We start from the raw sequence: 25,613 nt of genomic DNA on the forward strand, positions 1-25,613 counted from the left end.
CCATTGGTTAGAGCCTAGGCACCTAAAGGCACTGCTGCCAGTAGTGGAAAAATTAAAACCAGGTATGCTCAATAGGCCAAAGTTGGATGGGTGCAGAAATCTGAGTGTTGTGAACCTGGAGGAGGTTAGAGATAGGGAGGGGCGGGACCATGGAGGGATTTGAATATAAGGATGAGAATTTTAAAATTGAGGCATTGCTGGACCAGGAATCAATGTAGGTCAGCAAATAAAGGGATAATGGGTGAACAAGATTAAGCGTGTCAGCAGCACATTTTAAAAAAATTATTCGTTCATGGTATGTGGGCGTCGCTGTCTAGGCCAGCATTTATTGCCCATCCCTAATTACCCACTGAAGCGTTTAAGAGTCAACCACGTGGGTCTGGAGTCACATGTAGGCCAGACCAGGTAAGACTGGCAGATTTCCTTCCCTAAAGGACATGAATGAACCAGATGAGCAAAGGCGGGGCAGAAACTGGTGATATTATGGCACTGGAGGTAGGCAGTTTTGGAGATGGAAAATACACGAGGTTGGAAACCCAGCTCAGACTTAAATTAGATGTTGAAATTACGAATGCTGAGGATGTAGCTCAGCTTCAATCAGTGGCCAGGGAGAAAGTTGGAGTCGGTAACTAGGTAACAGAATTTGTTGTATTAAAATAATTTTGGTCTTTCCAGTAATTAATTGGGGACAATACTGGATGTCAGACAAGCAGCATGACAAATTAGATGCAGTGGCCGGGTGGTGATGAGGTAGAGCTGGCATTTAACTTAATTTTGTATTTAAAAGAACATAAAACAGATGTGTCCAATTTATTAAATATTTTACCGTATGATTTATGTGTAATGTATTTTCTTTTGTTAAGCTTTGTGTTATGAACGCTGGACCTTGTAACATGATTATGTTTTTAAAATTGTGATTTTTAAAAGTTCAAGATGGAATCTGGAAGGTCAGGTGACCTCACCTTCACTCTACAAAAGATTAGCAGGACAACAGAGAATACAGATCAAGCACTTACTTCTGAAAAACAGAGACTGCAGAGTTAACACCTGAAGAACAATGGGTTTTGCCCTCACAGACTTGCGGGTTGTAAAACAAGGAGTCAATAATTCGGAAGATGTAAGTGTACCAGGCAGCTGTCAACACCTGGGAGCAATGGAAAGGCCCAAGTGACTTTGTGAAACCAAACTTCTGGACTCTGCATTTTTGGAACAATACAATAGACTATTGACTTCTGAGTCCAGGAAAATTTAATAGACTTTTTGGAGACAAACAGGCTGTGAGAAAAGAAACCAACAGTTGTGGCCTCAGGGCAGGCTGGAAGAAGGGATCTCAGTGGTTGCAGCCTCACAGCAGGCTGGAAGAGAAGAAACCAGTGTTGTGGCCTCGAGAGAGAGAAGGCACCTGCTCTCAGAAGCCTGTTACAGTAAAAGGCTGTGAAGAAACATCTATAGTTCAAATGTAAACTGATAGCAGCTAGCCTCATTGAATTTTAATTAATAGGAGATTTCTGCAAAGACTTAAATCTGTTTGAAAGGTGAAGCTTGAAGAGAAGTAGAAGACCAGCAGGATCACCAGGAAACGTCTTATTCATCAACGTACAGATTGGAAGTGCACGGAGAAGGGAGCAAAGAGAACATTGATTTTTGAAATAATCTGCGAGATCCAACCCATTGTAACTGGGAGGAGTTTCAGACTTTTAACAGCAAATGATTTTGTCATCAAAAAGGACTGTGTAATGTACAAGTGTGGTGTGAAGTTTTCAAGTGTTTTAATAAGTAAAGAAAATACCTTTCTTTGTAATTTGGGGTATCAGCAACTTACAAAGTACTATTCAGTTAATTGGGGATTTCTTTTAGTTTAGATATAATAGAAGTCTTAAAACGTGGAATTCTGTCATGTAATTCACTTGGTCTGGGGGTTCATATATTTTCACGTAAACGGTCTCACTGAGGTCATAACATTTGTTATAACCTCTTTCTGGATTACTATTCCATGGACACCTTGGGGGTAATTTTAATCTGTCAATCAGGCTGGCTGTCAGGCAGGAAACCTGCAGAAAAAGTTAAGATATCCTACTGTTAATTTCAGCAGGATATCCAGAAAACTTTTACTTCTGGGTTTCCCTTCTGGAAATCCTCTCCATTCTCTCCATGGTCCTGAGTAAATATCAGGGCCCTTGAGCCTATGGTAGCTCAATTAATTGTGTATCATGACGGGGAGTTTTAGCAGGCTATTTCCTCACAAGGGAGAGCTCACCTAACCTGATCCTTTCTGCACCCATCTTCACACAGACACACTTACACAGAGATAATATTTCAGCAATTGGGATAAGAACCTAATCGAGGGAGCTGAGGTCAATTACGGTGCCCCTTTGTCCACTGTCAGTTTCGGCCAAGGACCAAACCTAAGACCTTCCAGGTCTGGTTCAGTTACTTAATAAAGTCATCAGAGTAACACAAACGTAATATTTACTAGAAATTGGTTTATTTGTCGCAAATTGTGTATTCCATTCAGAACTTATTTTAGATTTTCTGTGATTAACATGAACAGAACTTTCATGATGAAATTGAAATCCACTCTTTTTGTGGATGCCAATTGCAGAGTGAGGAATTAAGATGGAGGAATGTCTGCACTGACTGTCCATGACTTTTACATTTAGGTCCTTTGATATTCAACAAATGCTTTCAAATTTTGTTACAGCTGTGTATCAACTGAATAGCTTTAAAGTGAATACAGTAGTTACAGTATCTGAAGAACGATTGGAATTTCTGAACTGTGAGATTCTGTGACAACAGAGGACAAGGGATGGTGATCTGTCATGCCCCAAGCTTTGTGAATTCCAGTTATAACCTAGTTATAAAAAGTATAATATTTATTTTAATTTTGCATTTTTAACATGCACTTTGTGTATAAATTGTGGAATGACTGGGGTAGATTTTGACTTTGGACAAATTAGCCTTTTTTTTAACACCTCCCCTGACTTTTATTTCCATCGATTTCACAATTTACTCCAATGTCTCTAAACGTCTTTCACAAAGTCCAGACAATAGGGGTGGCACAGTGGCGCAGTGGTTAGCACCGCAGCCTCACAACTCCAGCGACCCGGGTTCAATTCTGGGTACTGCCTGTGTGGAGTTTGCAAGTTCTCCCTGTGTCTGCGTGGGTTTCCTCCGGGTGCTCTGGTTTCCTCCCACATGCCAAAGACTTGCAGGTTGATAGGTAAATTGGCCATTATAAATTGCCCATAGTATAGGTAGGTGGTAGGGAAATATTGGGACAGGTGGGGATGTGATAGGAATATGGGATTAGTGTAGGATTAATATAAATGGGTGGTTGATGGTCGGCACAGACTCGGTGGGCCGAAGGGCCTGTTTCAGTGCTGTATCTCTAAACTAAACTAAATAGAAGTAATTTTGAATTCCGACATTCCTGTTACATTGTAGAGCAGACTGGGTTTAAGAAAGATTCTATCTCACCTCTATAATTCAAATGTAAGCTAATAGCAGCTGGCCTCATTGAATTTGAATTAATAGGGGCTTGCTGTGCCAGAACTAGTTTGTTCAACGATGAATACATTGAACCAGATCTGCTAACAAACCCATTTGATCTTTGCATACAAATTGATTTTTGTCTCTTATTAGTCAGAATTGCATATTATAACAATAAAATGAAGTAACTACAAATGCTGAATTTCTGAATTTGAAAAAAATCTGAAAATGGAAATGCACAGCAGGTCCATTAGCATCAAACCCATTATTATTTGGCATTAACATTTGATATATTTGACTGATGACTTTTTCCTGTTTGTTTTCCCTTTCCTTCTTTGCTTTGGTCAGCCTGAGAAGGGGATTGCCTCCCTTTTGCAGGAAAAGTTTCTACCTGCGACCTTAACCTATTTTTAGGTGTTAATTTGTGGTGTAATGTATCTTAGTTCTAGAATTTTCTGTCTTTATTGCACATTTTAACATTTTGTATGCTGTCTTTATTTAGAAATAAGAATATGGAATGGTTCAATTTGATCTGGAAACCACTGCTTTGTTAATTGGAAAGTTGTATAAGGGATAGTCCCAGAGGTAGCTTTGACGCAACAGAAAGTAAAAGCAGGAACTTTTGAAAGGAGTGTCCTTTCAAAACTGTCTGGCTGGCTGGCCAGGTTTTAGAAGCCAACGGTTGAAAAGAGCCTGAGTTTGTTGTCTAGTTAACTGTTCATAAATTTGATGGCAGCATTCAAACTAAATCAGAAGATATCACTTCTTACGGTAAGTTTCCTTTGTGTTTGATGCACACATTGTACTTTCACTATTTGTCAATAAATGTACCAGTTACTTTAGTCTCTAAAACTCTAGCCTTTGGAATACCTACGAGTTGAGAAAGTTTGGTAGCCTGGTTTAAAACTGTAATCCAGTATACAGATTATTACAAGTCAGTATGTGTTAGCCCTTGATGACCTCAGCAAGAGGAAAATACAGATAAGGTGCAGTTTTTTGTCATAGTGGACGGAGGTCTACTGTTAAAAAAAAAACTGTGATTGGATGATTCGAAGTGAAAAAATACTAAAAAAAGTCACAAAACTGTTCATTTTTAACTGGATGTTAGCTGCAAATGACCTCATCAGATTAACGTCCTTCAGGCAGCCCCTTTTTAACCTACTTAAACCTCAAATGATTCTGGATCAAAAGTTATTCTAGGCTCAGTAACGACTATGTTTGAACCTTTGGACTCAGGTAAATTTGACCTTTGCTTTGATCTTTGCAGCCCAGTAACTCTGAAGCAGATTACAGTGTCCCTAATGGTACTAACAATATCACACTGATAACATGCTAAAGAATATGTTTACCCATTTAGTCAGCGTGCCCACACAAAAATAACTATGGAGAAATAGACTTTATTTATATTATTCGTTCCTGGGATGTGGGCGTTGCTAACTAGGCCAGCATTTATTGACCATCCTGGATTGCCGTTGAGAAGGTAGTGGTGATTGATTATTTAGGATTGAGATTTGCCATGAGTGGATCCTAAAATTGATGAGTTAATTGTTTCTACTTCATTGTAGACTTTCTTGTTTTCATATGAGGTACCATCAAATTAGAAGAATGTGATTGATTTTAGTCTGAATCGCCATGTGCCTATAATCTTGCTTATTATCGACAATGGCAGTGCATCTGAACACTGGACTTTTGCATAGAACCATTACAGTCAACAGACTGGGGAGTCTTGCGTTATTATCAATCTGGACTGGATTTGAATTCATCCCTGACAGAAGCAGACAATGTCAAACCCATATTATCACCCAGTCCCCTGCTTATGTACTCATAGAGTCGTACAGCATAGAAACGGGCCCTTCGGCCCACTGCGTCCATGCCGACCATAATGCCTATCTATACTAATCCCACCTGCCTGCATTAATTCCATATCCCTCTATGCCTTTCTCATTCAAGTACCTGTCCAGATGCCTCTTAAATGTCGCTACTGTTCCTGCCTCCACCACCTCCTCAGGCAGCTCATTCCAGATACCCACTATTCTTTGTGTGAAAGATTTACCCCTTTGATCCCCTTTAAACCTCCTCCCTCTCACCTTAAATCTATGTCCTCTAGTTTTAGTCACCCCTACCATGGGAAACAGATTCTGGCTATCTACCCTATCCATGCCTCTCATAATTTTATATACCTCTATCATGTCCCGTCTCAGCCTCCTTCGCTCCAGGGAAAGCAGACCCAGCCTATCCAATCTCTCTTTATAATTCAAGCCCTCCAAACCAGGCAACATCCTTATGAATCTTTGCTGCACCCTCTGTAGCTTAATCACATCTTTCCTGTAGTGCAGCAACCAGAACTGCATACAGTACTCCAAATGCGGCCCAACCAACGTTAAGTACAACTGTAACATGACGTCCCAACTCTTGTACTCAATGCCTCGGCTGATGAAGGCAAGCATGCCATATGCCTTCTTCACCACCCTGTCTACCTGTCTTGCCACTTTCAGGGAACTATGTACTTGCACCCCAGGTTCTCTCTGCTCAACAACACTCCCCAGGGCCCTGCCATTCACTGTATATGTCCTGCCCTGGTTTAACTTCCCAAAATGCATCACTTCACACTTGTCTGTGTTAAATTCCATTTGCCAATCCCTTGTCCACTTTCCCAGTTTATCTATATCCTGTTGTAACCTTAGACAACCTTCTTCACTGTCCACTATACCACCAATTTTGGTGTCATCTGTAAACTTACTAATCATGCCCCCTGTATTCACATACAAGTCATTAATATATATGACAAACAACAGAGGGCCCAGCACCGATCCCTGTGGCACACCACTGGTCACTGGCCTCCAATCTGAAAAACAATCCTCCACTACCACCCTCTGCCTCCTGTCACCAAGCTAATTTTGTATCCAATTTGCTGGCTCACCCTGGATCCTATGTGTTCGAACCTTGTAATGATGATCAAATCTATTATGAAGATGGGAGAGAGACTGGGCTAAATGAAACTACTGGAATCTGCCACTTCGACAGGAAGCATAATGTGACAATGTCCTACAAATTACCTGAAGCCTAAACTGGTAGCAGGGCAGAAATATTGAAGATCTTCAGAAACCACTACGCAAATTTTCGTTTTCAAATAGGTTGAAAAGAGCAGCTGGTTAAGACATTGAGTAGACCAGGAGTGCCGAAGGTTTAACCCCCTGTCTGCGCTGAGTTCACGAATCTCTGCCAGGGTAGCAATAAGCTTGCTACAGTTGACCTGACGTGACAGCCTTCATTTAGACTGGGGAAAATAGGCCAATATTAGCATTCCTCTTCACTATTCAGTGATCCCTCCTGGATGTGAGATTTTGGATAAAGATGAGGGTTGGTGATGATGCTCTTGTGTGATCAAATAGCATGCCAACTCTCACGGTTTAGGCTTACTCTCATTGTTCAGCAAGGATCCATAACTTCAGGAAGGCGGAGAGAAAATTTTCAAAAATAATTTCAAACAAAAGGGAAAAAAATGAAGTAATTTTGTTCACACATGCAATTTAAATGGGGTTGAAGGTGCATTTCCATTCTCTTGTTTTGCAGTGATCTGTGGGCTGTTATGCTTCATTTCATGATGTTGGATCAATGGAGGGAAATGTACAGAAGTTAGCTATACATGACAGAAGCCAAAAGATGCGGGAAGCTTATAAAACTGTGTTGGGTGCTAGCCTAATTACTGGCTTTATATATCACAACACTGGTAAATCAATAGTGGAAATTATTAAGATTTTCTCAGTGTGTTCACTGTTTTATGATGTCTGTTCATAAAATTGCCATCGGGGAAGTTACTTTCTCTTTAAAATAAAATTAACTTATTAATATTCTGAGTGCAAAATGAATTAGCCTGGACATCAAAAATTTTATAAACCATACATAATGGCATTATTCCAGGAAATATTTTGCATATTTCCTGGAGATCATGAATGAAAACAGTTGTTGTTCATCATGATGCTATTGTAAGCATTTTACAATCGATGCATCAGCATAGTCATCTATGTTTTAAAAATTTTTGTGTACGGTGTGCAGTTCCTGTCAACAAATGTTATTTCCTGTAACAATGTTTATGCTGGAAATTTTCAATGTAAACATTTATAATGGGATGCTGTATATATTTTACAATGGGAAAATTATATGTAAGCATTTTACCATCATGGTTTGTTGATGTATCAGTTGAATCACATGATACTTTTTTGATACAACTTTCTCGGGAACAAACTTCAGAGTCAGACTTTAAACATAAAATGGAAACATAGCACATTTTGGAATAACCTGATTATATTTATCAGTTGAAATATTTCTGTCTTTTATAACCTCCATCAAAGTTTTTACTTGAAGACCTCAGCTTCTCCCAAAATTCTAGCTTGGAATTGGTAAATTTGCTCAGAATAGTGACTTTTTAAACTAAAGGTAGATCTTACAGTCTCAGTATGTTCGGTGTGCGCTATTTCCCATGGTGCATCAGTAGCTTTTAAGTTAGTAAATTATGCTTTTGTATGAGTCTCCCAACAAAATTTAGTTGATTGTTTTTCAAAACTACTTGAAGAAAAGCTAGAGGACAAATTTCCAAAAGCTTTATTGAGTGTTGTTTAAAACATTATGTGTGTATGTATTGTTAGGACCAAGGCGGGAGTAATGCACTGCTAATTCAGTCCCACTACTCCACAGGTCACAGCATATCAAAAAAGTTTCCTACCTACTGAAGAATAGCCAAATTAGACACTCTGGGCTGGATTTTACCAGCCCCTCAACGTCGTGGATTGTGGCAGGTAGGCCCATAAAATGCGTGCGGAAGCGGCCTGCCACAACCCACGACACTGAGAAGGCCCCGCGCATATTACCGGAAGTGACGAGGCCTCGATGCGGCCCCCCACACCATGGCGGGGCTTTCATTTTCATATGTAAATTGATTAAAACAGAATGCATATTACCTTACCTGCTCCCAGTGACCATCTCACGCCGATTTTACGGTTGTTGGCCGCAACTTGTGCACCTTTGGAACTCTGTATGGAGTTCCGACGCGAGACACTGGTGGGGAGGAGGGAGGATTTAAATTATCAGGGCTGGGTGGGGGGGGCGGGGGAAGCAGGGAAAACAACATTCACTGGCTGTGGGGTTGGTGGGAAGGGGTTGAAGGACAAATGTGGAGAGGTTGGAGTGAAAGTTCGTGCTGGGACTGAAATACATTTCCATCAGATAAGACAATAAAAATACCATTGTGGGGGTTGGGAAAGGGCCCACATCTTTTAATGTTTTATTTGCATGACATGTGTTGTAACAATGCTTTAAAAATTTTAATTTACTTGAAGGGCTCGAAACCCTTTAAAAATGCCGCCTGCATGGTGGTGCTGTATGCCATTGCCGGGGACACGGCGGCCGCCTCCTCTACATCATCAGGGACGGCCACTCCGCCACCTCCATTTAAATGAGCCCCCACGTGTAATATCGCGGGGGCTCTGCACTAGCGCATCTGCGTCGGAAGGCCGCCGACTTCAACATGCACTGCCACGCTGCGCTGATAAAATTGAGCCCTCTTTTTATCCCTGAGAATAAAGCACACCAAATCAGGTTTCTTTAAACAACAACCACATTAATTATTTATTAGAAAAGAATTAATATGTCTTAACTACTAATGAGATAAATCTATCTATATGAAAATCTCCTTATTTCCTTAACCCTCATGCACACACACATATACATTCAAAAAAACTGGTTAAAGAACAAAGAAAATTACAGCACAGGAACAGGCCCTTCAGCCCTCCAGATCCTCTATCTAAACATGTCTCCTATTTTATAAGGGTCTGTATCTCCTTGCTTCCTGCCCATTCATGTATCTGTCTAGATACATCTTAAAAGACGCTATCGTGCCCGCGTCTACCACCTCCGCTGGCAACGCATTCCAGGCACCCACCACCCTCTGCGTAAAGAACTTTCCACGCATATCCCCCCTAAACCTTTCCCCTCTCACTTTGAACTCGTGACCCCTAGTAATTGAATCCCCCACTCTGGGAAAAAGCTTCTTGCTATCCAGCCTATCTATACCGCTCATGATTTTGTACACCTCAATCAGGTCCCCCCTCAACCTCCGTCTTTCTAATGAAAATAATCCTAATCTACTCAACCTCTCTTCATAGCTATCGCCCTTCATACCAGGCAACATCCTGGTGAACCTCCTCTGCACCCTCTCCAAAGCATCTACATCCTTTTGGTAATGTGGCGACCAGAACTGCACGCAGTATTCCAAATGTGGCCGAACCAAAGTCTTATACAACTGTAACATGACCTGCCAACCCTTGTACTCAATACCCCGTCCGATAAAGGAAAGCATGCCGTATGCCTTCTTGACCACTCTATTGACCTGCGTTGCCACCTTCAGGGAACAATGCACCTGAACACCCAAATCTCTCTGTACATCAATTTTCCCCAGGACTTTTCCATTTACTGTATAGTTCACTCTTGAATTGGATCTTCCAAAATGCATCACCTCGCATTTTCCCTGATTGAACTCCATCTGCCATTTCTCTGCCCAACTCTCCAATCTATCTATATTCTGCTGTATTCTCTGACAGTCCCCTTCACTATCTGCTACTCCACCAATCTTAGTGTCGTCTGCAAACTTGCTAATCAGACCACCTATACTTTCCTCCAAATCATTTATGTATATCACAAACAACAGTGGTCCCAGCACGGATCCCTGTGGAACACCACTGGTCACACGTCTCCATTTTGAGAAACTCCCTTCCACTACTACTCTCTGTCTCCTGTTGCCCAGCCAGTTCTTTATCCATCTAGCTAGTACACCCTGGACCCCATGCGACTTCACTTTCTCCATCAGCCTACCATGGGGAACCTTATCAAACGCCTTACTGAAGTCCATGTATATGACATCTACAGCCCTTCCCTCATCAATCAACTTTGTCACTTCCTCAAAGAATTCTATTAAGTTGGTAAGACATGGCCTTCCCTGCACAAAACCACGTTGCCTATCACTGATAAGCTCATTTTCTTCCAAATGGGAATAGATCCTATCCCTCAGTATCTTCTCCAGCAGCTTCCCTACCACTGACGTCAGGCTCACCGGTCTATAATTACCTGGATTTTCCCTGCTACCCTTCTTAAACAAGGGGACAACATTAGCAATTCTCCAGTCCTCCGGGACCTCACCCGTGTTTAAGGATGCTGCAAATATATCTGTTAAGGCCCCAGCTATTTCCTCTCTCGCTTCCCTCAGTCACCTGGGATAGATCCCATCCGGACCTGGGGACTTGTCCACCTTATTGCCTTTTAGAATACCCATCACTTCCTCCCTCCTTATGCCGACTTGACCTAGAGTAATGAAACATCTGTCCCTAACCTCAACATCCGTCATGTCCCTCTCCTCGGTGAATACCGATGCAAAGTACTCGTTTAAAATCTCACCCATTTTCTCTGACTCCACGCATAACTTTCCTCCTTTGTCCTTGAGTGGGCCAATCCTTTCTCTAGTTACCCTCTTGCTCCTTATATGAATAAAAGGCTTTGGGATTTTCCTTAACCCTGTTTACTAAAGATATTTCATGACCCCTTTTAGCCCTCTTAATTCCTCGTTTCAGATTGGTCCTACATTCCCGATATTCTTTCAAAGCTTCGTCTTTCTTCAGCCTCCTAGACCTTATGTATGCTTCCTTTTTCCTCTTAGCTAGTCTCACAATTTCACCTGTCATCCATGGTTCCCTAATCTTGCCATTTCTATCCCTCATTTTCACAGGAACATGTCTCTCCTGCACGCTAATCAACCTCTCCTTAAAAGCCTCCCACATGTCAAATGTGGATTTACCTTCAAACAGCTGCTCCCAATCTACATTCCCCAGCTCCTGCCGAATTTTGGTATAGTTGGCCTTCCCCCAATTTAGCACTCTTCCTTTAGGACCACTCTCGTCTTTGTCCATGAGTATTCTAAAACTTACGGAATTGTGATCACTATTCCCAAAGTAGTCCCCTACTGAAACTTCAACCACCTGGCCGGGCTCATTCCCCAACACCAGGTCCAGTATGGCCCCTTCCCAAGTTGGGCTATTTACATACTGCTCTAGAAAACCCTCCTGGATGCTCCTTACAAATTCTGCTCCATCTAGACCTCTAACACTAAGTGAATCCCAGTCAATATTGGGAAAATTAAAATCTCCTATCACCACCACCCTGTTGCTCCTACATCTTTCCATAATCTGTTTACATATTTGTACCTCTATCTCACGCTCGCTGTTGGGAGGCCTGTAGTACAGCCCCAACATTGTGACCGCACCCTTCCTATTTCTGAGTTCTGCCCATATTGCCTCACTGCTCGAGTCCTCCATAGTGCCCTCCTTCAGCACAGCTGTGATATCCTCTTTGACCAGTAATGCAACTCCTCCACCCCTTTTACCTCCCTCTCTATCCCGCCTGAAGCATCGATATCCTGGGATATTTAGTTGCCAATCATGCCCTTCCCTCAACCAAGTCTCAGTAATAGCAATAACATCATACTCCCAGGTACTAATCCAAGCCCTAAGTTCATCTGCCTTACCTACTACACTTCTTGCATTAAAACAAATGCACCTCAGACCACCAGTCCCTTTGCTTACATCATCTGCTCCCTGCCTACTCTTTCCCTTAGTCACGCTGACTTCATTATCTAGTTCCTTACAGGCTTTAGTTACTACCTCCTTACTGTCCACTGATCTCCTCATTTGGTTCCCATCCCCCTGCCACATTAGTTTAAACCCTCCCCAACAGCGTTAGCAAAAGCACCCCCAAGGACATTGGTTCCAGTCCGGCCCAGGTGTAGACCGTCCAATTTGTAATAGTCCCACCTCCCCCAGAACTGGTCCCAATGTCCCATAAATCTGAACCCCTCCTTCCTGCACCAGCTCTCAAGCCACGCATTCATCCTGACTATTCTTTCATTTCTACTCTGACTATCACGTGGCACTGGTAGCAATCCTGAGATTACTACCTCTGAGGTCCTACTTTTTAACTTGGCTCCTAACTCCCTAAATTCTGCTTGTAGGACCTCATCCCGTTTTTTACCTATATCATTGGTGCCTATGTGCACAACGACAACTGGCTGTTCACCCTCCCCCTTCAGAATGTTCTGCAGCCGATCTAAGACATCCCTGACCCATGCACCTGGGAGGCAACATACCATTCGGGAGTCTCGTTTTCGACCACAGAACCGCCTATCTACTCCCCTTACAATCGAATCCCCTTTGACTATAGCCCTTCCACTCTTTTTCCCGCCCTTCCGAACAGCAGAGCCAGCCACGGTGCCATGAACCTGGCTACTGCTGCCTTCCCCTGGTGAGCCATCTCCCCCAACAGTATCCAAAACGGTATACCTGTTTTGGAGGGAGATGACCGCAGGGGACACCTGCACTGCCTTCCTGCTCTTTCTCTCCCTTTTGGTCACCCATTCCCTTTCTCCCTCAGCAATCCTAATCTGCGGTGTGACCAATTCGCTAAACGTGCTATCCACGACCTCCTCAGCATCGCGGATGCTCCAAAGTGAGTCCATCCGCAGCTCCAGAGCCGTCATGCGGTCCAACAAGAGCTGCAGCTGGACACACTTCCTGCACATGAATGAGTCAGGGACATCAGCCGTGTCCCTGAGCTCCCACATTGAGCAAGAGGAGCATAGCACGGGTCTGAGATCTCCTGCCATTTGTAATCTTAACTTAGATAAATGAAAAAGGAACGAAAAGTTTTTACCAATCTCACGATAAAACAAAAAGAGAAATAGAAAAAGCCTTACCTTATCTACACACCACCGAGTCCTTTTTTTTGGTTAGAGGAGGAGGGCAGGTGGGAGACACTACATGTGTAGTGTCTCAGGTTCAGAAACAGCCCAAATATATAAGTTTTTACTTACCCAGCAGCCCCCTGGTTCGCTGAAAACAAAAGGAAAATTAAGTTTAAGTTGAAACTGACCTTCCCAGCTGATCACTCGCTCAGCACTCTCTGCTTCCGAATAAGCTGCTGCAATAACAGGGGGTGGGGGAAGGATTTTTTGGTTTACAGCTGTTTCCGCGGAATAAAAAGGACAAAATAAAATGATTGAGTTTATCACGTTCTAGTAGGATGTTTGCAGTATGGAATGGTGTCCCAGAGTCGAATAGTCGAATGCCACTTATAGTCCCTCCAGGCGAGGTTGCTGAACAGTTTGTGATGGGTAGGCATTCAAGGCAATTTATCTGCAACAGGCATCACACAGGTCTTTCAGCAGAGGTGCAGCAACCAGTCTGCTCAGGACTCACAGCAACAACACAGCAGTAGAAGCTTTTTGCTGGTTCTAGGGTTTCCCAAAACACAAGAGGCAACAGGAACCACATTGTATGCAGGAATTCTTCAGAGACAGGAGACAACACGAATCTGCCACCTTTCAAATGCAGGATATCTTTTCAAAAGATGCAAGTCTCCTTTACAGAGAGAGGTCTTTTTCTCCAGTCTCCAAGCAAGTCAGGTCTAAATTTCAAAAATGCCTGCTCCTTGTCCAACTCACTGGTTTTTAAAAGTCCAAACTGGAAAAAACTCTCCTGAACATGGTCACGTATCCAGACACAGTGTCTCCTGTGTCACTCAAAGAGAGGTCAAAACACCTTGCTGTTTCCTTGAAACTGCTTGCTTCTCCAATTCTTGCATACAAAGACAACATCCAAAAAAAAATCCAGTTATTTGCTGGTGTTCAAGTCTACTGAAAATCCTTTTTTTCAGTTTTATAAAACACACCAAAATCTAAGATTTTAGTACAAAAATAAAACCTTTTGTAGCAATATATGTGAGTGAAGCTGATAGAAAGAGAAATGAAATGGAATATATTGATTAAAAACCTATTGCAGCTTTAGTTGCTGTTTGACTTATGGGTATTCTATAAACTGGAAAGAGCAAAATACAGTGTCTTTCCTCATCTTTATTTGAGTAATAGTTTGAAAAAAAATGAGATGAATTTTGAATACAAACAGAAATCTTATAATTATCATCTATATTATATTGATGATTGAAAATGTAAACAATCTGATGAGTCACACCATTGCATGAGAGTGAGTGAACCACACAGTGAGGGAGAAATTAGACCTCATTTCACCCATTTTCCAGCCAGAAACTAATTGGGCAGAACATCAAATTTTAATATTTGCAGAGATTGTTTGGAAAGTTGTAAACCAACAGTTGTGCTTGAGTCTGACAGTAATGGGTTTTATGGTGCACCTTCTACTAAAGTGGATTAATTAACAAGATCTTTCTTGGGTTTTCAACCACGTGTGCGCATACTTTACCCCACAGTTCATCATATGCAGTAATCTGATTTGAAAAATGTACATTACATGAATCCAAAATATTCTGTTTCTTTTTTTTGTGGTTTACAGATCGTTCTGATAGAAATAAACCAGACCAGTCATCCCGCAGCTCTAGGTAAGGGAAAAAGTGACTATTTGGAAAGAATGAGGTGGATGTGTGGAATATGCTATATTTTCCTGGTTTCCGCTAATCCCTTGGAGTGTATTGGACAGAGAAAGCAGTGAGCTAACTAACAGCATTGTATGGTACCTTCACACAGGAGCCAGTTTAAGTAAAGAAAAACATTTACTGAACTGGACTCTGTTTTGAATTATTATTTGTTACAGCACAAGTTAATTTAGAACAACTTGTTTCTTGACATTTATATCAACTGTATATTTATTTTGCAAAGTAAAACTTAAAGATGTGCAGTGAAGATTATTTCAATTAGAATTATCCCAAATTCAGTTCCAAAAATGAATATAATGGGCTGATAAGTGGAATCAAACTATGGTTGCTACAGATTCAGTTTTGAACCAGACAGCCTTGTTTTCGGCCTGATAATTTGATTTTAAACAGGACTATCTGGAATTTTCTAAACTGTAAGCCAGATAACCACACTTTAAATGAAAACAATTTATTTTCCACTTGTTTGTTATGATGCTGAGGCAGTAGTTAATAAAATTTTCAATAAATTTTTCTCAGCAGCATAGAGCTCGAGCATTAATCGCACTCCTTGCCCTATTCAGCTTTTGGACTTTGCAAAAAGTGACAATGTTAAACCAGCCCAAAATGATCTTGGGCTTGGGTTACCAAATTTCCCTCATTTCCCCCTTTAAAAATGGAAAGATGGAGCAGAGCAAGGTGTTATTGTACGACTGAACTGGAAGAAGGATTAATAGTATAGATTCTTTTAATCATGAGTCCTGATCAATTGTCCCTTGAGTTAGACTGTCTCACATCCTCCTTGTTATAATTGAACTGCCATTTGGAAGCTCTGTTCCATTTGTTGTGGTTACTTAGTGAAATATGCTGTTGGATTATACTACTTTGACTGTATTTGTGGGAGGTATACACAATGTAAATGCAATTCACATAAAGTTGACCTCTTTGTTTGGATGGGGGTGGGGGTTTGGTGATGTTGTATCTGCTCAATTTTATTGTGCACATGTTGAATGTTAACTTCATTTATTACTATATTTTTAAATGCCAATTCTGTCCTCCATGTGTTTCCATGCAAACTTGATTTATTTGTACAATGGTGCTCCGTATTTCGAATGGGACATTAAACCGAGGCCCTCCCTGCCCTCTCAGGTGGATGTAAAAGATCTCATGCCACTATTTTGAAGAAGAGCAGGGGAGTTATCCGCGGTGTCCTGGCTAACACGTATCCCTCATTCAACATCACAAAAATAGATTATCTGCTCGTTATCACATTGCTGTTTCTGGGAGTTTGCTGTGTGCAAATTGGCTGCTGCTTTTCCCACATTACAACTGTGACGACACTTCAAATGTACTTCATTGGCTCTAAAGTGCTTTGGGACATCCAATGGTCATGAAAGGCACAGTATAAAAGCAAGTCTGTCTTTCTTTCCCTGCACGGTGGAGTCTTTACTCCAGGGAAAACTTGGAAAAAATTCACACATGCAAACATATGCATGCCAGCTGTCCGAGTTCTAAGTCAACAATGTTTGGACTCATTTCATGATTACTTTTTACTGGGGTTGGAGGATGTCAGTAAGGAAGGATGTAAATGTGTTGGAAGCAGTTCAGAGAAGGTTCACTAGACTAATACCTGGAATGGGTGGGTTGTCTTATGAGGAAAGGTTGGACAGGCTCGGCTTGTATCCGCTGGAGTTTAGAAGAGTAGGAGGCGACTTGATTGAAACATATAAGATGCTGAGGTGTCTTGACAGGGTGGATGTGGAAAGGATGTTCTCCCTTGTGGGAGAATCTAGAACTTAGGGGTCACTGTTTAAAAATAAGGGGTTGCCCATTTAAGACGGAGATGAGGAGAATTTTTTTCTCTCAGGGGATCGTGAGTCTTTGGAAATCTTTTCCTCGAAAAGCAGTGGAAGCAGAGTCTTTAAATATTTTTAAGGCAGAGGTAGGTAGATTCGTGATAAGCAAGGGGGTGAAAGGTTATTGGGGTTTAGGGTTAGGGTAATGTGGAGTCGAGGTTACAATCAGATCAGCCATGATCTTATTGAATGCCGGAGCAGACTTGAGGGGCCGAGTGGCCTACTCCTGCTCCTAATTTGTATGTTCATATGTATCAATCGATCAAATTGGTTGGAGGGAGGGGTTGGAGGTTGCCCAAAGTCAGTCTGAAAGTATTTCCTTCAACTGCAAAAACAGAAGTTACTGGAAATATTCAGTAGGTTTGGCAGCATCTGTGGAGAGAACAATAAGATATTTCAGGTATTCCCCATTCCTCAGAGCTGGAGGATGTCACAGATGAACAGCATTGAAAAATATCAGAACAAGTGGAAGGGAGAAGAAATACAACAGATCCGCACATATCGGAAAATAAAGGGAATGACCTGTAAAATGCTAGGTGGAGACCAGGCGATGATTAAATAGCAGAAATGATATTAGCAAGATTCAGTAGCAGGCATAATGAGAGAAATCATTGAACTAAAAGGCCTATATGAGACACAGAGGACTGAATTTTGTGCTGAAGGCGGTGCTCCCAACACGGGCCGAAAAGGTTGGGGGAGCTCTGCCTTGTCTATTTGGAGCACCCTCCCCCACCACAATATGATTTTACGGCGCCAGGCCAATTTACAGCCCAACGCCGGGATCCCCGTCCCTTTAAAGACGGAGATCCCGCCTCCAAGAGCTGCGAGGCAATCACAGGACCAACAGCTCAGTCTTATCGGCAGCACCACCAGGAACGGTGGCCACTGTTGGTACTGCAGAGGCCTTGGACCCAGGCCCAGTGCTGGAGTCCCGGACTTGAAGTAAGTGAGGCATGGTTGCCGGGGCCAGTCTGGCAGGCCTTGGCAAGGCTGGGGGTGGGGGTTGGTGGTTGGGCATTTAGTGCAGGGGGAAGGGGGGGGGCGTCCAGGTAGGTGTAATTCCTCCCAGCGGGGGCCCTCTGTGGACCACAAATTGCCCACAGAAGAGGACCACTCTCCCCCCAAGTCTGCAAAGTGGTCACCTCATTTTACTGGGCGACCACTCCATGTGGCAGAGCCACCCCCCTCCACGCTGGTTAAATCCCAGCGGCAGCAAGAAAAGGCCCGTAAGTACCCATAATAGGCCACTTAAGGGCCTAAAGAGGCCTCTGGGCGGGAAGGCCTATCCTGCCCTTGACAAAATTGCATTGGTCTGGGGAGGCGACGGGTCCTCCACCACCCCCTCCACCCTTCCCCGGCCTCCCGTCGTAATTCTATGAGACCCCTGCCTCCACCATAAAATTCAGCCCAGAATGTGTGAATGGCTATCTAGAGGAATGGGGATTAGGCATATAGAAAAAGAAGCATATAAAAATTGTGGCAGGCTTCAGTGGAGGAAGCACCTATAAAGCTGGTTGACAGCCAGTTTCCTTGTTCTAGTTTTGTATGTTAAGATTTGAAAAACAGAAAATTTTGAGCTGCACAGCAAACAGATCAGCATCTGAAATAAGAAAAGACAGGCTACTCTTTTGGTGTGATACTCCACTCTCACCTCCAACAATCATGCGAGGAGCTCATGGACTTCTTTGTCACTAAGATTGAGACCATCCGATCAGCTGCCTCTGCCACTTCCGTCCCTTCATCTAGCCCACCAGACCAGACTTCCTTCAAGGTTCCCCCTGCGCTAGCCTTGAACTCGCGTTTTTTTATTTGTTTCTCTACTGTCTCCCCTCATACCTTCTCATCTTATCCATGAGACCCACCTTCTGTTCCCTCAACCTATTCCTACTAAGCTGCTGACTACCCAACTTCCCATACTTGTCGCCATGTTATCTGATATTATTAACAGTTCTCTCCCTTCAGGTGTTGTCCCCCTCTCTTTCAAATCTGCCATCATCACCCCCTCCTCAAAAAAACTAACCTTTGACTCCCATCATCCTTGCAAACTACCATCTCATATCCTGTCCTCACCAAAGTCCTTGAATGTGTTGTCACCTCCCAAATTCGTGCCCATCTTTCTCAGAACTCCATATTTGAATCCCTCCAATTAGATTTCCGCCCTGTCACAGTATCAAAACGCCTCTTATCAAAGACATAAATGACATCCTATATGACTGTGACAAATGTAAATGATTCTTTCTCATCCTTCTCGACTTGTCTGCAGCCTTTGACATGGTTAACCACACCATCCTCTACTAATGCCTCTCCACCATCATTGAGCTAGATGGGACTGCACTCACCTGGTTCCATTCTTATCTATTTAATTGTATCCAGAAAATCACCTGCAATGGTTTCTGTTCCTGCTCCCGCACTGTTACCTCTGATGTGCTCCAAGAGTCTATCCTTGGCAACCCTTCAATTTTTCATCTATACGCTGCTCCTCAGCGATATCATCCAAAAACATAGCGTCCGTTTCCACATATACATTGACAACACTTGGACCTACCTCACACCACCTCTCGACCCTTCCACTGGGCCGGATTTTATGTTGGGCGAATGGAAGCAAACCTGCTTCTGCCTAGCCTGGGGATCCGACCCCCATTTTTCAGGTCCCCAGGCTTTAACTGTTGCGAGGCGGGACTTCCACCCGCTTGAGGGAGCAAGTCCCGCCTCATTGAGCTGCCGGCTGATCAGCGGGCCGGCAGTTCTTAGTCCCAGCAGCGCTACCGGGAACAGTGGCCACTGTTGGGACTGCAGCCCAGCCGAAGGCAGATGAAGACAAGTAGTCAGGATCCAAGGTGAGTTTTGGTTGCCTCACGGGGGTAATCGGTCGGGTCCCGGCAAGGCAAGGGTGGTTTTTTGGGGGAAGTGGGGGCGTCTTGGTTCCTGGGGGTGGTTGGGGAAGAGGGGCATCCCTCAATCGGGCACCCTGTGGCTGAGGCAAGGGAGGTCTTTTGGGCTGCTGAGAGGCCGCCAACTTTTACTGGCCGGCCTTTCCTGGCTCCAGGACTCCCACTTGTTGCTCATAAAATCCATGTGGAGACGGCCGAAGGCCCTTAAGTAGCCGTTAATTGGCCACTTAAGGGCCTTGATTGTCCTGGGGCGAGCGGTCCGTTTTTCACCCCCTCCGCCCTATGTAAAATGGGGCGGAGGCGGGAGCAGGTCAGGATGGCCTCCTGGAGACTCCAGCTTCATTTTACGCCACCCACCCTCCGCCACCATCCAGCTCGTTGGTTCAGCGTAAGATTCTGGCCACTGTCTCTAAATTGTCAGACTATTTGTCTGACATCCAGTACTAAATGAGCAGAAATTTCCTCCAGATGAATATTGGGGAGACTGAAGCCATTGTCTTCGGTCCCCGCAACCAACTCCCATCCCTAGCCACTGACTCTGTCTCTCTCCATGACAACTCTGAGGCTGAACAGCACTGTTCACAACATTGATGTCATATTTGCCCCCAAGATGAGATTCTGACCACAGATCTGCGCTATCTCTAAGATCGCCCATTTCCACTTCCTGTAACATTTCCTGACTCCGTCCCTGCCTCAGCTCTTCTGCTGCTGATCCCTCATCCATGCCTTTGTTACCTCCAGACCTGACCATTCCAGTGTACTCCTGGCCAGCCTGCCACGTTCTACCCTCCGTAAACTTGAGCTCATCTAAACTCTGCTGCTCATGTCCGAACTTGCAACTGTTCATCCATCATGCCTGAGCTTGTTGACCTAAATTGGCTCCCAGTTAAACTATGTCTCGATTTTAAAATTCTCATTCTTGTTTTCAGATCCCTCCACCGACACGGGCCCTCCCTACCTCAAAATTCTCCTTCAGTCCCACACCCCTCGGGTATCTGAGCTCCTCTAATTCTGACCACCCTGATTTTACTTGCTCCACCACTGGTCGCCATGTCTTCCTCTGTCAAGGCTGTAAGCTCTGTGCCTCTCTGCCTCTCTTTTAAGATGCTCCTTAAAATCTACCTCTTTAACCAAGATTTTGGTCACCAGCCCTAATATGTTCTTACGTGGCTGGGTGTCAAATTTTGCATTTGCTCCCGTGAAGCTCTTTGGAACATTTTATTACATTGAAGATGCTATATAAATGCAAGTTGTTGTCTTATCAGAGCTTAGTTCTAAAGTTTTGTTTCTGTGGTAGTGATTTGTGTCTTCCCCTCCTGAAGCTACTTAAAAAAAATAAAAATAGTTTATGAAATTAATTGATTGTAAAGCACTTGGAGACATCCTGAGGCCGTGTTAGTTGATAGATAATTGCAGGTTCATTCCTTCTTTCTTAAAACAGTTAAATCAATATGCCCTCAATCAGGCTAACATCCCCGCCCCACCCCCCCGCAGCCAACCAACACTGGGCTGCCATGCGATTGGAACAAAAACAGAGCGTGCTGGAAATACTCAGCATCTATGGCGAGAGAATTGGAGTGATGAAAGGTCACAGACCTGAAACGTTAACTCTGCTTATCTCTCCACAGATGCTGCCTGACCTACTGAGTATTTCCAGCACTTTCTGTTTTTATTTCAGATTTCCAGCATCTGCAGTATTTTGCTTTTATATGAGATTGGAACAGTTGGGATAGTCAGCTAATTTTGCCTTAAAGTAGGGTGTGTGCACCCTTTGGTATTATTGTTGATGTATGTTTCAAAAGTTTCAGTTCATAATGAGTATGATGTATCCCAGATTGGATGTGCAATGAAAGAAACCGAACCATATAAAATTATATTGAAATCCCTAAAATTCTGCACATTTTGATATTTAACAATCTGTAATAATTCTAGGAAAAATATTTTTGACTTTAAATGCAACATTAGTTTTTTTTTTAAATCTCAGGATGTGGGCAAGAGTGGCATTTGTTGTCTATCCCTAAATTGAAGTTGGCTCCAAAATACCAGAAAATGCACCAAATCATGTCAAAAATATAAATATTTTGGGGTTGGGGCTCTGTTAACAGAAGGAAAATCCCAAATTTCACTATAAAATGAATCTCTAGCCTTTAGCATGTACATTTACGTTAGTTAATTTCTAAATCCACCATTTCTTCAAACTGTTCTCAGGCCTTCTTTGTGCTCCTTAAAAAGCAGTGACAGTGTGTTTGCTATATCTGCAACTTAAGTTATGATGAGCCTAGTCCTGTTGCACTTTCAGTCTATTTATTTTCGTATGTCCAATATTTAGCACTACTTTTGATCTTCTAGCTTTCTTTGGGGCTTTGCCAGCTTCTGTGTTTTTTTAGGTTGATATTATGTAAGCACAAGGGAAAAAAATCATCTGCGTTGGAATAAAACTAGTACAAAAACTCTAATACTTACCCACCATCCTGGGCCGATGAGTCTCGAGGCTGCTTTACATTTTGTTGACTCTACTGAAGGGCCAGCACTGGAATTGACTTCCTGCTGTCCATACTGCTGGGCAATGGAAATGCTTTCTGCACAAGGTTCACTGGGCTCCCTCGTGGAGCTACCTCCCTGATAACTATGGACACAAATGAAATTTGTATCAATGCAGCACAGCTCCTGTTTGTCAGTGCTTCTTTTTTTTTAAATAAATGCTATGTGCTGCATTTCTAAAACTCAGGAGTTGAAGATAAAATCTATGATGTGAAGTTCACTTCGCTATGTTCAGTTATAACAACAGTGAAAATAAAGTTACTAGCAGCCAAAAAAAAATTGCAGTTACCGGTCCAACTGTGTCTCTTTAATGTAAAACCCTTGCATTGTCACCAATGCCGCAACAGCTTTTAGGAGTCCTTTCCAGTGCTCGGGCTTCTGTGTTGTACAATATCAGATCAGAGGTTGAACCTGAAACTTACTGACCTGTATGACTCAGTGCCCCAATGCTTGGCATATTTACACGTTGAACTATTTGAGATTTCTATCCTGTATGCTTCTATTTCCTTTCTCACAAGTGTTATCCTTTAGCCTTTTAAATACACAATAATAAATCTATTTGTGGAAAGTTAAGAGTTAATGGTTCTTGGATAGTGAACAACAGAAAAGTCATGAATTTCCTAGTCCAGTAAGGTTCGCTATGTGTAACAGATGTTTGAAGCCTGCAAACAGTGATTCCTGAAGCACAAAGACAAAAAAACAGACGTGTCACTTAAAATGAGATTTTTTTGCAGCTTGAAATTATATGTATCTGAACCACTTAATTGCTTTAAGTTAATAACAAAACTAGATTTTGGCAATTTTATTGTGTATTTCTTGCATGGGTAGATGGAAAGATTAGAAATTTGTGTTTTTCACATTTGTCCCCTCCCCCACCCATGGGTGGAGGGAAAAAAACAAATTTGCACTCGCTGGTCAAGCCTGACTCATGCTTATCTCCACAGACATCTGGGAAAGGGCATCAGAGTCCCTACATTTGCCCTTTCCCCCTCCCCCACCCCTACCCCTACCCCTACCCCTACCAGCTGAAGAAACCTCCTTGAGAATGAAATTCCATGAAAGAAAAAAGCAAAGGACAATGACCACATTTATTTGAATTATTTAACCCTGTTGTATTCTCATTTTATGGGCTTTTTGTTACTTCTGTAAAGATGGGAAAGTGGGATATTTTTGTTGTTGATTTCTCTGCAGCTGTTGTCGATGTTCAACCAGATATCAGTTGAAACACCGGGTGTGTTCTTGACACGTAGCCAGATCTTGGTTACTCATTTCTTCCCGTCAAAAGAGATCTCTGATATTCAAGCCCTCCAACTAACAGTATCATTAAAAACTGCCAAGATTCATTTGTAGTGGGCAGCTGAGTTTGAATAGCCATTGAAGGTGGGTTTCAAACTCAAGGCACATGAATTGCTGTCAACAGTTAAAAATGGAAAATAAAACATGTAAAAGTAAAATCACACGACAATTGGTGTGAACTGCTGAGCAACACTGGAAGAATTATAGAACTGGTACCATCCATGCTACATTTATAGCACTTGACTTGTTGAATTATTTTCTTTACCTGTATTCTCCTGAAGATGCAGGCATCTTGTGTAATACGGTCCCGTGGGCACTGGCAGCTCTCTGGTACTGCAGCTAAGGTTGTTCAATAATGGACAATGTCACCGTCAAGCCCAATCCTGTCTTTACCAGTCAGTATCAAAGTCCCCCGTCCCAGGGATTCTGAGGTTAATTACAGCACACAAACTGCTTTCCCAGCTCAGATCAGCTGATTATATCCAAGCTGCAAATAAAATCTAGCCCATTCTGGCAGGTTATAAGTTTATCAAATGCTGCCTTTCACTCCAGAGTAATTGGGGAGCCGATGACATATTTATAGAATCATAGGAATTTCAGTACGGAAGGAGGCCCTTTAATTCCATGTATTGGACCTACATGCTCTAATCCCATTTCCCCACTTTGCTCATACTGTGCCCTTTAGTGTAAACAAGGCTGGGGCCATTGAATAACTAAGGCAATAGATAAGGCTTTAAACTACTGTTGGGCGGGCTGGGTGGTTGGGAGGATTAAGGAAACAATAAATTCAAAGGCAATAAGAGAAATGTTGAGGATGTAGAGCAAAGTAGTGATTTGGGTAAAAACAGAGTGGGTTAAGAAAGGACAGAGAGCTTAAAGATAAGGCTGTTAGTGACTAGGGTGACAACAGGGAAAGATAGAAAAAAATTAAATCTAAAGGCACTAAATTTCAATGCACAAAGTATTCACAACAAAATAGATGACTTAATAGTACAGAACGAAATTAATGAATTTGATCTAATAGCCATTTTGGAAACATGGTTGCAGAGTGTTCAATATAGGGAATTAAGTATTCCAGGATATTTGACCTTTTGAAGAGATAGGCAAAATGGAAAAGGAGGAGGGATTGCCTTGATAAAAAATGGGATAAAGACAAGAGAGAAAACGATCTTCGCTCAGAAAATCAAGACCTAGAATCAGTTTGGGCGGAGCTGAGAAACAACAAAGGCCAGAAAACAATAGCGGGAGCATTTTATTGGTCCCCGAGCACTAGTTGTAGTGTTGGGCAGATTATAAATCCAAAAATTAGAGGTGCATGTAGCAATGGTAATACAGTAATCATAGGGGACTTTAATCTTCGTATATACTGGGCAAAACAAATCTGCAGTAATAGTGTGTGGGACAGGTTAATTGAATGCATTCAAGATGGTTCCTTGACGTACTGATCTAGAAATCTAACTAGGGAAAAGGCTATTTTAGATCTAGTTTTGTGCAATGAGACAGAGTTAATTAATAACCTTCTAGTAAAGGAGCCTCTGGGAAAGAATGATCATAATATGATAGAATTTTATATTGAGTTTGAGGGTGATTTAGTTAAGTCTGAAACTAGGGTCTTAAATCTGAACAAAGGCATGAGGACCAAGTTGACTAAGATAGATTGGAAAACTAGATTAAAAGATGTGATGATTGATGGACAATGGCAAACATTTGAATAATTTAATTCATAATTTGCAACAATTACACATTTCCTTACGGAATAAAAACAGCATGGGAAAAGTGGTCCAACTGTGGTTAACCAGAGAAGTTAAAGATAGTATTAGATTAAAAGAAGAGGCTTATAATGTTGCCAAAAAGAGAAGTAAGCAAAAAAATTTGGTGGATTTTAAAGTTCATCAAAGGACGACAAAGGAACTGAAAAAGAAAGAGCAAATAAGATGAGGATAAACTAGCTAGAGACATAAAAACAGATTGTGAAAGCTTTTATAGGTATGTAAAAAGGAAGAGATTAACAAGAGTAAATGTGGGTTCCTTAGAGGCAAGGACAGGAGAAATTATAATGGGG

The 25,613-nt window shown here is 42.3% G+C and overlaps 1 protein-coding gene across 1 annotated transcript in view; it reads left to right on the plus strand.

Moving 5' to 3' along the window:
- sh3d19 (SH3 domain containing 19) overlaps positions 1-25,613 on the plus strand; it is a 204,476-nt gene that overhangs the window by 53,061 nt on the left and 125,802 nt on the right. Inside the window, exon 2 of the mRNA XM_068041139.1 lies at positions 14,892-14,937. Within this exon, the coding sequence (XP_067897240.1) occupies positions 14,892-14,937 (46 nt within the window). The remainder of the gene's footprint in view (positions 1-14,891; positions 14,938-25,613) is intronic.

The sequence above is a fragment of the Heterodontus francisci genome, chromosome 1, assembly GCF_036365525.1.
Source record: "Heterodontus francisci isolate sHetFra1 chromosome 1, sHetFra1.hap1, whole genome shotgun sequence".
Taxonomy (NCBI): Eukaryota; Metazoa; Chordata; class Chondrichthyes; order Heterodontiformes; family Heterodontidae; genus Heterodontus; species Heterodontus francisci.